Source organism: Symphalangus syndactylus, chromosome 21 (genome assembly GCF_028878055.3).
Source record: "Symphalangus syndactylus isolate Jambi chromosome 21, NHGRI_mSymSyn1-v2.1_pri, whole genome shotgun sequence".
NCBI lineage: Eukaryota > Metazoa > Chordata > Mammalia > Primates > Hylobatidae > Symphalangus > Symphalangus syndactylus.
Genome location: NC_072443.2, coordinates 51498489 through 51510128, shown reverse-complemented (window position 1 = coordinate 51510128; position 11640 = coordinate 51498489). Strand labels below are relative to the sequence as shown.

The 11640-nt window shown below is 45.6% G+C and overlaps 1 protein-coding gene across 6 annotated transcripts in view; it reads right to left on the bottom strand.

The window, feature by feature from the left end:
- Positions 1-362: 362 nt before the first annotated feature.
- KBTBD12 (kelch repeat and BTB domain containing 12) overlaps positions 363-11640 on the bottom strand; it is a 79711-nt gene continuing 68433 nt past the window's right edge. For 3 of the 6 annotated variants that reach the window (XM_063630216.1, XM_055259752.2, XM_055259750.2), the window contains one exon: positions 363-3928. In XM_063630216.1, coding sequence (XP_063486286.1) covers positions 3747-3928 — 182 coding nt within the window. In that variant the 3' untranslated portion in view covers positions 363-3746. The remainder of the gene's footprint in view (positions 3929-11640) is intronic. The other 3 variants (XM_063630218.1, XM_063630219.1, XM_063630217.1) reach the window with 3 other exon arrangements.

The window sequence follows — 11640 nt, the reverse complement described above, 5'->3', positions numbered from 1 at the left end:
GCCTCAGCCTTCCAAGTAGCTGGGATTACAGGCATGTACCACCACACCCAGCTAATTTTTGTATTTTTAGTAGAGACAGGATTTCATCATGTTGGCCAGGCTGATCTCGAACTTCTGACCTCAGGTGATCCACCTGCCTCGGTGTCCCAAAGTGTTGGGATTACAGGCATGAGCCACCACGCCCGGCCTCTCTCCAGTTTCCTGGCTGCCCTCCTGTGCAGCACCCTGGGGACGCCCGTGCTGCCCCAGCGGTCTCACAGCCCTGCCCCGGGCCTGCTGCTTGTCCCCTGGCCGTCACTCCCCAACTCAAGGGACCCTCAGCATTTCCTGGAACTGCAATGTGAAAAACAAAATGAAAGTGATCTTTTATTAGTAAAAATTTATTCCTTAAGTTCAAACGTGAAGCATTTGCTCATTATGAAGTCAGGGAGAACAATGCCACCGTGTTGAACACATTGGGGCAGGCTGTGGTTGACAGCTGCAGGCTTCTGCCAGCCTAGCATCCAAATTACTTCCTTATTGTGTTTCCTTGCTCAGTGTCAAACAATCCTGTCACAAAGATAAGAATTAGCAGATAGCAGAAGTTTTGTAAGAGCCCTTTGTGCAGTACTGCAACAGCCTTCTATTAAAGTGAAAACAGGAGTGATTGGAATATATTTCAAAGTTGAATTTCTAACGATATCTGGCCACAGGTGGGGAGGGTCATGTTGTTTTTAATTGCAAATATAGAAGGCAGACAAGAAGCACCAAGAACTTAAAATAAGCACTAACCCAGGCAAGCAATCTGTTGTATGGAATCAAAGAAAAATCAAGATCAGACATCTGAAATCTGTGAAGCACGGGTTTCGACCTCGGGGATTCCTCAGAAGAAGTTTGAGAAATCCTGCCCTGGATGCCTGCCTCCCTTCAGTGCTAAGCCAGCTCCTGGTCACTGCCCTCCTGGCTCCAGCAGAGGTCATGCGCCTTCTCGGTCCTCCCTCTGCACTCTCTGGAAAGCTCCACTGGGACACTGCCCAGACCTCACATTAGACAGGAATGATGTTTACCCATTTATCTTGCCTCCCACAGGCGGGTGATGGTCTCACCTACCGCGACCCTCAGGTGCCTCTGCTGAGCTGCCGCAGGGCCGTGAATGTGTCCATCGAGGGCATCAGGGGCCTCAGATCTGAGTAAACCCTTGCTTAACTCTCAGCCGCTAACTGGAGGAGCCAAGCAACAGGGTATGGGAAATTAAGAGCCATCTCAGCCAGGTGCAGGGGCTCATGCCTGTAATCCCAGCACTTTGGGAGGCCAAGGCGGGCAGATCACGAGGTCAAGAGATCGAGACCATCCTGGCCAACATGGTGAAACCCCGTCTCTACTAAAAATACAAAAATTAGCTGGGTGTGGTGGTGGGCGCCTGTAATCCCAGCTACTTGGGAGGCTGAGGCAGGAGAATCACTTGAACCCAGGAGGCAGAGGTTGCAGTGGGCCGAGATCATGCCACTGCACTCCAGCTTGGCGACAGAGAGAGACTCCGTCTCAAAAAAAAAAAAAAGAAAGAACCATCTCAAGCCATATGCACATCTGCCCCACTGCACTAAAGCACTGAGTCTGTTTTGGGCATCTTGCTTTGGGAAGTGCTGACTGCAATGATAATGACAGTGATGATAATAATGGCAGCTAAAACATGCTTATTATTTCAGGATTTCACAGGCACTTTGCTCAGCACTTTATCCTCACACCAACCCTATAAAGTATGTATTAATATTTTCCTTCCCACTCTGCATATGAGGGAAACAAGGCTTTAGAAAGGTCATCTTGCCCAATTCACATGGTTAGCTAAGTAGCAGAGCTGAGGCTGGAACCCAGACCTTGAACCCAAAACATCTAGGAGATGTGCCATGACATGCCAACAAGGCCTCCTTGAGCCTGGGAGACGCGGCAGCTTTCTGGACTGTTCAAGCAGGTAGAGTAGGCGGAGTGACTATGCGAAGAGGAATGCAGGGAAGTGGAGGCCCTGTGGAGGCCGTCCTCAACCCTGGCCACCGACAGCCAACACAGCAGCTAGGAGGAACATCTCTGTAGCAAGAAAAAGAATGCACAGATCATGACCATCCACTGGGGAAAGAGTAAGCTCACTTTAACTCAGATTCCTGGACATGCTTGGGGCCCAGGCCCTCTGACTGAGAAACACTGCCCCATGCCGGCCACCCAAAAGGTCACCCACATGCCAGGTACTGTGAGTGCACTTGGGGCACAAGTGCGAAGAGAAAGGCAGGACCCCCACCCTCCCAGAGTCGAGCCTACTTGGGGCCAACCTACGCTGGGTCTCCTGGTCCCTGTCCTTGGTGGCAGAAATAGATTTCCAACAGGCTCCAGTTTTGGCAAGACCTGCCTGTCCTGCCTAGTGGGCAGCTGGAACCTGGGGGCACAGGCTAGCGGTCATCACAATCACACAGCTCAGCACCAAAGAAAGCTGTCTCTACTTAGGGTTTGTCTCCCTCTGAATTTGCTGACCACTCCTGCTTCCAAAAGAGCCTTGTGCAATGTGAAACTCTTTGGAGAAGTTGCTGAAGAACAGCTATGAAGATGCACTCATTGAATCCACTGTGCTTCCAGAATTAGAGACGGGAAGTAAGATAGACGGACTTCCCATGTGTCATTTAAATGTTATTTCTAACATATATTTTGAGAGTGACTGTCTTCTGATTACGCTCAATTGTGGGCTGAAGTGGGTGGCTCCATCTTTATTGCAAAGGCCAGGCCACGGGGTTGGCAGCAGCTGGAGGAGATGCTGCTTCCCCTGTCCTCAGCCAGAGCCTTCTCTGTCCCTGGCTTGGGTGGCTTGGGCGAGTCCTGTTCAGCCAGGACTACCCTGCAGAAGGTCGTATGTGTCCGAGAGGTGGGCAAAGGCAGCCTGGGTAAGCCCACTCCAGGACACTGCCTGCCAGCCCCGGAGTGGACCAGGCTGCAGAACCCCACATCCCTGTCCCAGACAGAGTCAGCCCAGGGCAGGATTCTCTGGCCACTGTGGTCTGGCTTGAGTGCCTTGGTTGTTAGGGGCTAGTAGCACAGCTATCCCTGCTGCTGGGTGGCGTTGCTTCAGTAGAAGGGGATTCTGAAGGAGAATGGCCAGTGTTTATAAGACTGAAGCTGGAACAGAGCACAGAGAGAAGTCTCCCTTAATTCACTATTTTGAGACAATTCCCTGGCTTACGGACCAGGTCCAACTCCTCATTCTTTCAGGCGTTGGTCATCTAGCTACAACCTACTTTTCCAGCCTTGACCACAAACCCTGTGCCCCAGGCAATCTGGCCCAGCCAGGATGCTGCAGACAGGCATGAGCTTTCTGTCTCTGGGCCCTTGCTTGGCTGTTTCCATGAACTCATCATTGACTGCACCCATGGGACCACTTCCTCCTCATCCTTTTGGGGGCCCAATAAAAGGTCTGCTCCTTTGCAGTGCTGTTCATGGGTCCCCAGCAGAGTGAGACCCTCCATCTGCTGCTCTCCTGTGGCCCTGTGCCCCTCCTGTGGCTGTCATCACCTCTTCTTTGTAGTGTCTTATTTACCCTATCAGACTGGGAAGTCCCTGAAGGGAGACTCCCCATGCTCCCCGCCCAGTGCCCAGCACACACTGCTTCTTCACACACAGGCCACTATGCATGCAGTGCACATGACTGGCATGACGGAGATGCTGTGGGCCCTCTCTGTTCTGAAGGCCTTGTTTGCAGACACAGCAGGAGGTCCTCCAGCAGGGTCACCTCAGTGCTCATTGCCTTCTTCCACCAAATCTGAAGGCGGGGGGATGAGGTCTCGGGGATTCATCCTGGCTACCAGGCAGACATCATAGCTGTCATGCATGAGGACGTTGATGGCTACAACATTCCACTGGTTTTCCCATGGGTCCAGTTCCAATATTTCTTTGGAGATAACCTCATGGCGATCTGAAAAACAGCAAAGTGGGAAGACAAAAATCTCATGTGGGTATTAAATTCAGAGGCCATTAGCACCATACTGAGTAACTTCCTCCAAAAGGTGATGTCTTAGTCCACTTGCTGTTACTGTTAACGGAATACCCAGGACTGGGTAGTTTATCAAGAAAAGACATTTACTTGGCTCACGATTCTGGTAGCTGGAAAGTTCAAGACTGGGGATCTGCATCTGGTGGGGGATTTGGCTCTTTCAACTCATGGCAGAAAATGGAAGGGGAGTGGGTGTTTGCAAAGAGGTCACTGGGACAGGGAAGGAATAAAAGAGAGAAACCAAGAAAGCCAGACTATTTTGTTTTTTGAGACGGAGTCTTGCTCTGTCACCCAGGCTTTAGTGCACTGGTGCAATCTCGCTCACTGCAACCTCCGCCGCCCGGGTTCAAGCAATTCTCCCACCTCAGCCTCCTGAGTAGCTGGGATTACAGGCATGTGCCACCATGCCTGGCTAATTTTTGTATTTTTAGGAGAGATGGGGTTTCATCATGTTGGTCAGGCTGGTCTCGAACTCCTGACCTCGTGATCTGCCTGCCTCAGCCTCCCAAAGTGCTGAGATTACAGGCGTGAGCCACCGAGCCCGGCTGCCAGACTATTTTTAACAGCCCCCTTTCCCAGGAGCTAATCCATTCTTATGAGAGCCCAAGTTCACCCCCAAGGGAGGATGTTAATCTATTCATGAGGGATCCATGGCAAGACACCTCCCACTAGGCCCCATCTCCAGCACCGCCACACTGGGGACTAAATTTCAATGAGTTTCAAAGAGAACAAACTCAAACCACAGCAGGACTTAAGCACCAAAAATTAATTAACAACTGAATAAAGATACTTTAAATGGAAGACAGTGTTCCTGATTTCTAAGAAACGAAGAAAGGCCACGTTCACAATTCAGTCAAAAATTATTCAAGAAGTTCTGACAGGGCATGCCGTTGTCTCCAGTTGAAAAAGTATTCCAATGTCATACGAATGATTTAGCAATGATGCGAACAAGGGTTGAAACTGCCCTATTGCCACCCCCATAGAGGAGGCGCAGCTGTAGTGATGTGGCCCTGGGCTTGCGCTGCCCTCTGAGCTTGTGTTTGGGATAGGGATACTCACATTCAGCTGGGGTCCTGTGGAAACACAGCACACTCCACCTGGGCAACATGAAGAGTTCAGTCAAGGGACCTTTAGAACGCTGTGAGCAGGCTTAGGAAGGCCTATGGGGGATGGCACAGTACCCAGGACTAATCATAGCAAGGGGCTGTCACTGTCCCTAGACCTGGAAGGAGAGGGAGGGAGTGAGCACTGGAACTGGGACAGGGGAGCTGTCTGGGGAGCAGCACCTGGCTTGAGCAGAGAAAGATGGACACAGCCATCCTTAGCAGGGAGGCAGCAGGGAGGGCAAATACCCTGAATTTTCTATCTTTTTATGTGAAAGTCAGGTGCAGGCAAGGGAGAGGCTCAAGAAAACAAGGTTTCTTATCCTCACAGATCCCAGAGGCAGGAGGCAGAAGACAGGACTGAGGGGAAGGTGTAGGCCACGGGAGAGTCCAGGCAGGGGAGATTGGACATCTTAGGACTGGCTGGTTTGAATAATTTCAGTGGGTGTGGGGACAGGAGTGGTCTCTAGTTGCCTGGTGCCTGGCCCTGGGATGACTGAGGCAGAGGCACACTGCCTCCCGGGGTGTCGGGGCCAGACAGAGGAGGTGTGGCTCTGGGCTGGCTCATGTGCACAGCAAAGACGTGCTCCAGGTAGAGCCCTTTCTTGTCCTTAAGGACTGGCCAGCCTGGGGAGGTCTCTTAAGATGTCAAAACATCACAATATACAGAAAATTTAAAATTTTTACAATATACCCTGACTCTCCTTTCTTTTCACGTGATAATTTCCTGCTCTTTCCTCCTGCTGACTGAACCATCCAGAAACCAGAGGAGAAAGGAACCATTAATGCTGTCTATAGAGGCCAGCCTGGAAGGACACAGCGAGAGGTGGGGAAGGGTAGGGGTGAGTGTGGAGGGACAAACGGAAGATTTCCAGCTTGGATGCCTATTTAACAATTTTATGGTAATTAAAGAAGATAATGTGTGAAGTGCCCAGCCTCATTTCAGCATGTGGAAGTCAATTTTTGAAATGATCCGCTTGTGCTCATAAAGGATGCATATCCTGTAGCTGTTGGCTGTGGTGTTCCACATGTTCATTAGGCCTTGTTGTTCAGCTCTTCTACATATTTACAGGCACCCGCCACCACTCCCAGCTAATTTTTGTATTTTTATTAGAGATGGGGTTTCACCATGTTGGCCAGGATTGTCTCAATTTCCTGACCTTGTGATCCGCCTGCTTCAGCCTCCCAAAGTGCTGGGATTACAAGTGTGAGCCACCGTGCCCAGCCAAAAAGACAATCTTTCTTAAACCTGGGTATGTATCACAAACACACTGGAGAAAAAGTGGGAGCTTTTGAGGAAAACTGGCGGGACACTGGATTACAGAATTTCTTTCCTCCAAAACCTAATGAAATAAATCCTCAATCCCCAGATATACTTGCACCCACTAACCAATCTCAGCAACATCAAAAGTGGGATAAACTGTTTCTAGAAGTAATTCTATTTATGTCAGAATCGGTTATGTTAATAATAATGACTATTTGTTGGATAGTATTAGGTGCTTTAAATGTATGATCTCATTTAGTCTTTTGAACAATCATCTGAGAAGGATTTATTATTTTCTCCATTTTGTAGAAAAGGTAACAGGTCCAGAAAAGCTAATTAACTTGCCTCAGGATTGACAGCTGATACATGGCAGAACCAGGCTCTGAAGAAGCACATGGAACAAGCTATCTTAGACAGTCTAGAATCTGGGATGTGTATCAGACAATAGTAAGGGATTATGTGCATTTTTTAGGTGTGAATTTGGCACAGTAGGCATATTAAAATATCCATCCAGTTAGAGATGGATATTAATGTATTTTTGGATAAATTGGCCTGATTATTAGATTTGTTTTAAAGTACACCAGTAAAGAAAAGTAAAAAGAAGAAAAAAAAGTATGTTTGGAAATAAGAACAGCAAAATTGTTCAATTTGGTGTGGTTAGATTGGCTTAATTGTATTATTGTTTCTAATTTGGTGTATAATGTGAAATTTCTAAAAATGAAAACCAACCAAAAATCTAAAACAGAATTTGTATGATTTTGATTGGATTTTTATTAAATTTATAAATCAGATTGGGAAAGGTAACATCTTAACAGTTTTCTAATCATGCAGCATGATATATTTCTCAATTTTGGGAGTGGGAGAAATGTTTTATGTCTTTCTTTTTTTTTTTTTTGAGACGGAGTCTCACTCTGTCGCCTAGGCTGGGGTGCAGTGGCGTGATCTCGGTTCACTGCAAGCTCTGCCTCCCGGGTTCACGTCATTCTCCTGCCTCAGCCTCTCCGAGTAGCTGGGACTACAGGCGCCCGCCACCACGCCCGGCTAATTTTTTTGTATTTTTAATAGAGACGGGGTTTCACCATGGTCTCGATCTCCTGACCTCGTGATCCGCCCGCCTCGGCCTCCCAAAGTGCTGGGATTACAAGCGTGAGCCACCGCGCCTGGCTGTTTTATGTCTTTCAATGTAATTTATTTAAAATAACCCAATGGCTGACTCAGAGTACTGCATTCCTCCTGGCCACAGAGGGGTGATTTATGGATGGAATTATAATCCAGTCAAAGACAACTACACTTGGCCAGGCACAGCTGCTCACACCTCTAATCCCAGCACTTAGGGAGGCCAAGGTGGGCGGATCACTTGAGGTCAGGAGTTTGAGACTAGCCTGGCCAACATGGTGAAACCCTGTCTCTACTAAAAATTAAATTAGCTGGGTGTGGTAATGCCCACCTGTAGTCCCAGCTATTCAGGAGGCTGAGGCAGGAGAATTACTTGAACCCAGGAGGTAGAGGTTGCAATGAGCTGAGATTGCACCACTACATTCCAGCCTGCGCGACAGAGCGAGACTCTATCTCAAAAAATGAAAAAATAAAATAAAATAACCCAATGATTACACTAGCAGTGCCAAATTTGGGAATTCTGTTAGACCTCTTACCTCAAACCAAAAACTTTGAAATGTGCTTCAGAGACAGATTAATTTGAACCAACCTTGTTTTATCTTCTCTTATTCTATCTTCTTGAAATGGATGCTTAGTTCCTTTTTTTTGTATTTCAATGTCTTCTAATATGTGCACTTAAGGCTATACATTTCTTCTGAGTACCACTTTTTAGAAAATTTCTGGTGCAGTTCAAATTTCTCCATAGTTTGCAATCTCAGGCCTAAATTCTGCTTTAACCCAAGACTTATTTAGGAAAATGTTTTAATATCTCCAGCTGAGTGTATGTGTTAGTACATGCATGTGCACTTGACTACCCTTTCACTGAATGCTTCTAATTTAATTGCATTATGGACAGCACATATTGCTTCTATAATTTCTATTTTGGGAAATATATTGAGATTTTCCTTTACCCTAATTTATGGTTAGTCAATGTGTGTTTTCTATAAGTGTTTAAAAGGAAGGTATAGGTTTTGTTTGCTTGGCAGAGGATTCTATATTTCTATGACATTTAAGTTGCTAATTATGCTATTTAAATCCTTGATACCAGTGCTGTCCAAGAGAACTCATTGTGATGAGGGAAATGTTCTGTAATCTGTGCTGTCCAATACAGTAACCACTGCCCATATGTGGTGTGGAGTAATTTGAAATGTGGCTAGTGAGACTGAGGCACTGATTTTTAAATTTTATTTAATTTTAATTAGCTTAAGTTGAAATTCAAATAGATGTAAGTGGCTGCTGACCATTATGTTGTGTTGGGCAGCTCAGTTCTGGATCTGTTTTTGCTTTAGTTTTAAAAAATCAATTTGATCCGTGGATTTCTGAAAAAGTCCATGCAAATTTTGCGGATTTATCCATTTATGTTACTGTTTCCAATAGTTTCTGCTTTATATATTTCAAAGTTGTGTTGTTAAATGCACAAGGGATCATGCCTGTTATTTCAGAGTTCTTCATAGTAACAACAGAAATCAGTGTTGGCCGGCTTTAGCAAAATGGGGATTTATTGGAAAGAATGCATTTCTCCAGACTGAGGAGAGCTAGAGGCCCAATCTGGCCAGAGAGCCACCACTGCTCCTTTGCACTGCCTGCTGCAGCTGGTGGGCACAACTGCTGGACACACTGCTGTCCCCTCTGGGTCCTGGAGTGAGAAGCTTCTTGGCACAACACTGGGACTGTCTGTCAGAGGGTAGCTGAGGAAGGCCCCTCTTCCGGCCTTCCAGTAGGATCAGGGCACTGCATCCACTATAAAGGGAGAGGGCTTGGACAACGGGTGGCCCAAACAGTGACAGGTGTCTGGTACAACTGTGACATCTTCTCGATTATCTCCCTACTGAGGTGAAGTAGCCTTCCCCATCTTATTCACTGCACATGTCTTGGAGTGCATCTTTTACTATTGCCATGGCTGGGTTTTGCTTTTGTTTTAGTTGGATGAAGGCTTTCAGTGTCCTTATTCAAATTAACACAGGCTGGATCTTTTAAAATTTCAGAGTAGATAGATTTTCTGCAATAATTTGTTCGTTTCAGTGTTTATTATGGAGGTTTTTTTAAAAACCATGTATGCATATCACATCTTTCTTAGAAATCTCTTATTTACAGGGGATGAAAATCATCGCATTAATGCAAAGTAAAGAAGCTCATCAGAGAGTTTTCTAAACTGTGAATGAGAGTGTGCTAGTTGGCAGATCTCTCCTATGGCCCCAGAGATGAACTCTCAGGAAGAACACACATGTCAACATTTCACCAAGAATAGCCTGAAGACTTTGTGTATCCTCTTGGGGTCATTCTTGGTGCTCTCTTAAGTTTTCACCCTAGCAGAGCTCCTAAAGCTGTGCTTCAGGAGAGCAGGCCAACTTTGGGAGAGCGTACCAACTTTATCCCTATCTTGCTTCACTTATTTTTCTGTCTTTATTTTCCCTTCATCTTGTTTCCTGATTGACTTTCATTTCTATCTGGCTGTGTTTGATGCTATGTGTGTTGTATTTGATCTTATTGTGTTGATGATGTGATGGCCCATGATAAGCCATCTTGAATCTCATTCTGTCATGCATAAGTGGGTGTATGAATAAATCACTTTAGGAGAAAGTGATTGGTATTTGTAGCACCTATTTATGTGAGTTTGGGTTCTTGTGGTATTATCCACTAACAAGGAAGAAGAAACAGGAGGATGAACCCGTGTTAGCACCATTCAATTCAGTTAACTTTCCAAAAACAGGCACACTTAAAGCACTGATTAAGGCAGTCAGGAAACTCTCCTGCATCTTGCCACCCCAATAGTAAGCAACTTAAAACACTGTTTTGTAGGAAAACAGACACAGATACATTATGGAGTAAATAAGAAATTGACATGTTTTCTTGAGGTAAACAATAAGATGTCAAAGAAATTCCCTGTGTATGGTAGGCTGCCGTGGGCCGCAGTTCATGATCTTTAGGGGGCGCTCTCTGTTGCTGGAGGTACTTGAGTGGGCAAGTTTGAGAACAACGCTTTAGTCTAAATTTCATCCTTGAACTCAGACTTTCAGAAAACTGAAGCCGTCGGGTGCTTTTTCGTCCCATGTAGATTTCCTCTGACTTGCTCTTTGGTAAAATACTAACTTGCTATGTTTTATTTATTTTAGGAATATTATTGAGGACATTTCCCACTACCCTATGTGAGGCTATGGGGAGAAGTTTCTCTCATGTTTAAAAGATGTGTGTCCTCTAACAAGGGATTTGTTCTTTCCTGGAGGATGCTGCAAATCTGTAACAGAACATGCTTTTCCTTTTTGCTCTGGGCTCTAGTGAGATCAGAGATAAACTGGTGGTCCGTATATGGCCAGTGCATAAGAGCTTTGGGGCATACTTACATACCAACTTGACCCTTGTCTTGCTTAACTTATTTTTCTGTCTTTATTTTCCCTTCATCATTTATATCTGGCTGTGTTTGATGCTATGTGTGTTGTATTTGATCTTATTGTGTTGATGATTTGATGGCCCATGATAGCCATCCTGAATCTCATTCTGTCTTGCATGAGTGGGTGTATGAATAAATAATAAACCATACAATGAGTAACTGACCCCAGGCTAACTTGGCTTGCCCAGCTGGTTGGCTTGTCTTTGAGTAAGGGGTGGTACCTACCCTCCCTAGTGGTGAAGGAGCTACCTGTCAGTGAAAGGGGCAAGTTAACAGCCCCTGACTCAAATAAAAAAGGGAGCACTATGAGTGTCACAAATGGGCATGACCAGCAGATGGCCCTGGCCAGTGGAGAAGGCTGATCATCCACCAAGTGGGCAAAAAAGAAACAAATGAATGTCTGTGTGTATGTAGTTGCTTATCTGCAAATGAAATGGAACAGAGGAGTACCGTTCTTTATTCTTCTTTAGCATATACAAGCATCATTATAAAATGTTGCATAGCAACATTCTCTGTGTATGAATTTAATTAATCACAGATTTTGTATTTCTATCAAATTAAAAGAATGGATATGTAAAGTCACCTTTTATTAAGGGATAATTGGTATTTCATGTAATGGATTATAAATGAACTCTAACTATTCTGGGTTTATTTATAAGACATATAGAGTGGTTTATGCATCAAGTCACATATAAGAGTTAAAACAGGAAATGGTTCTTAGACC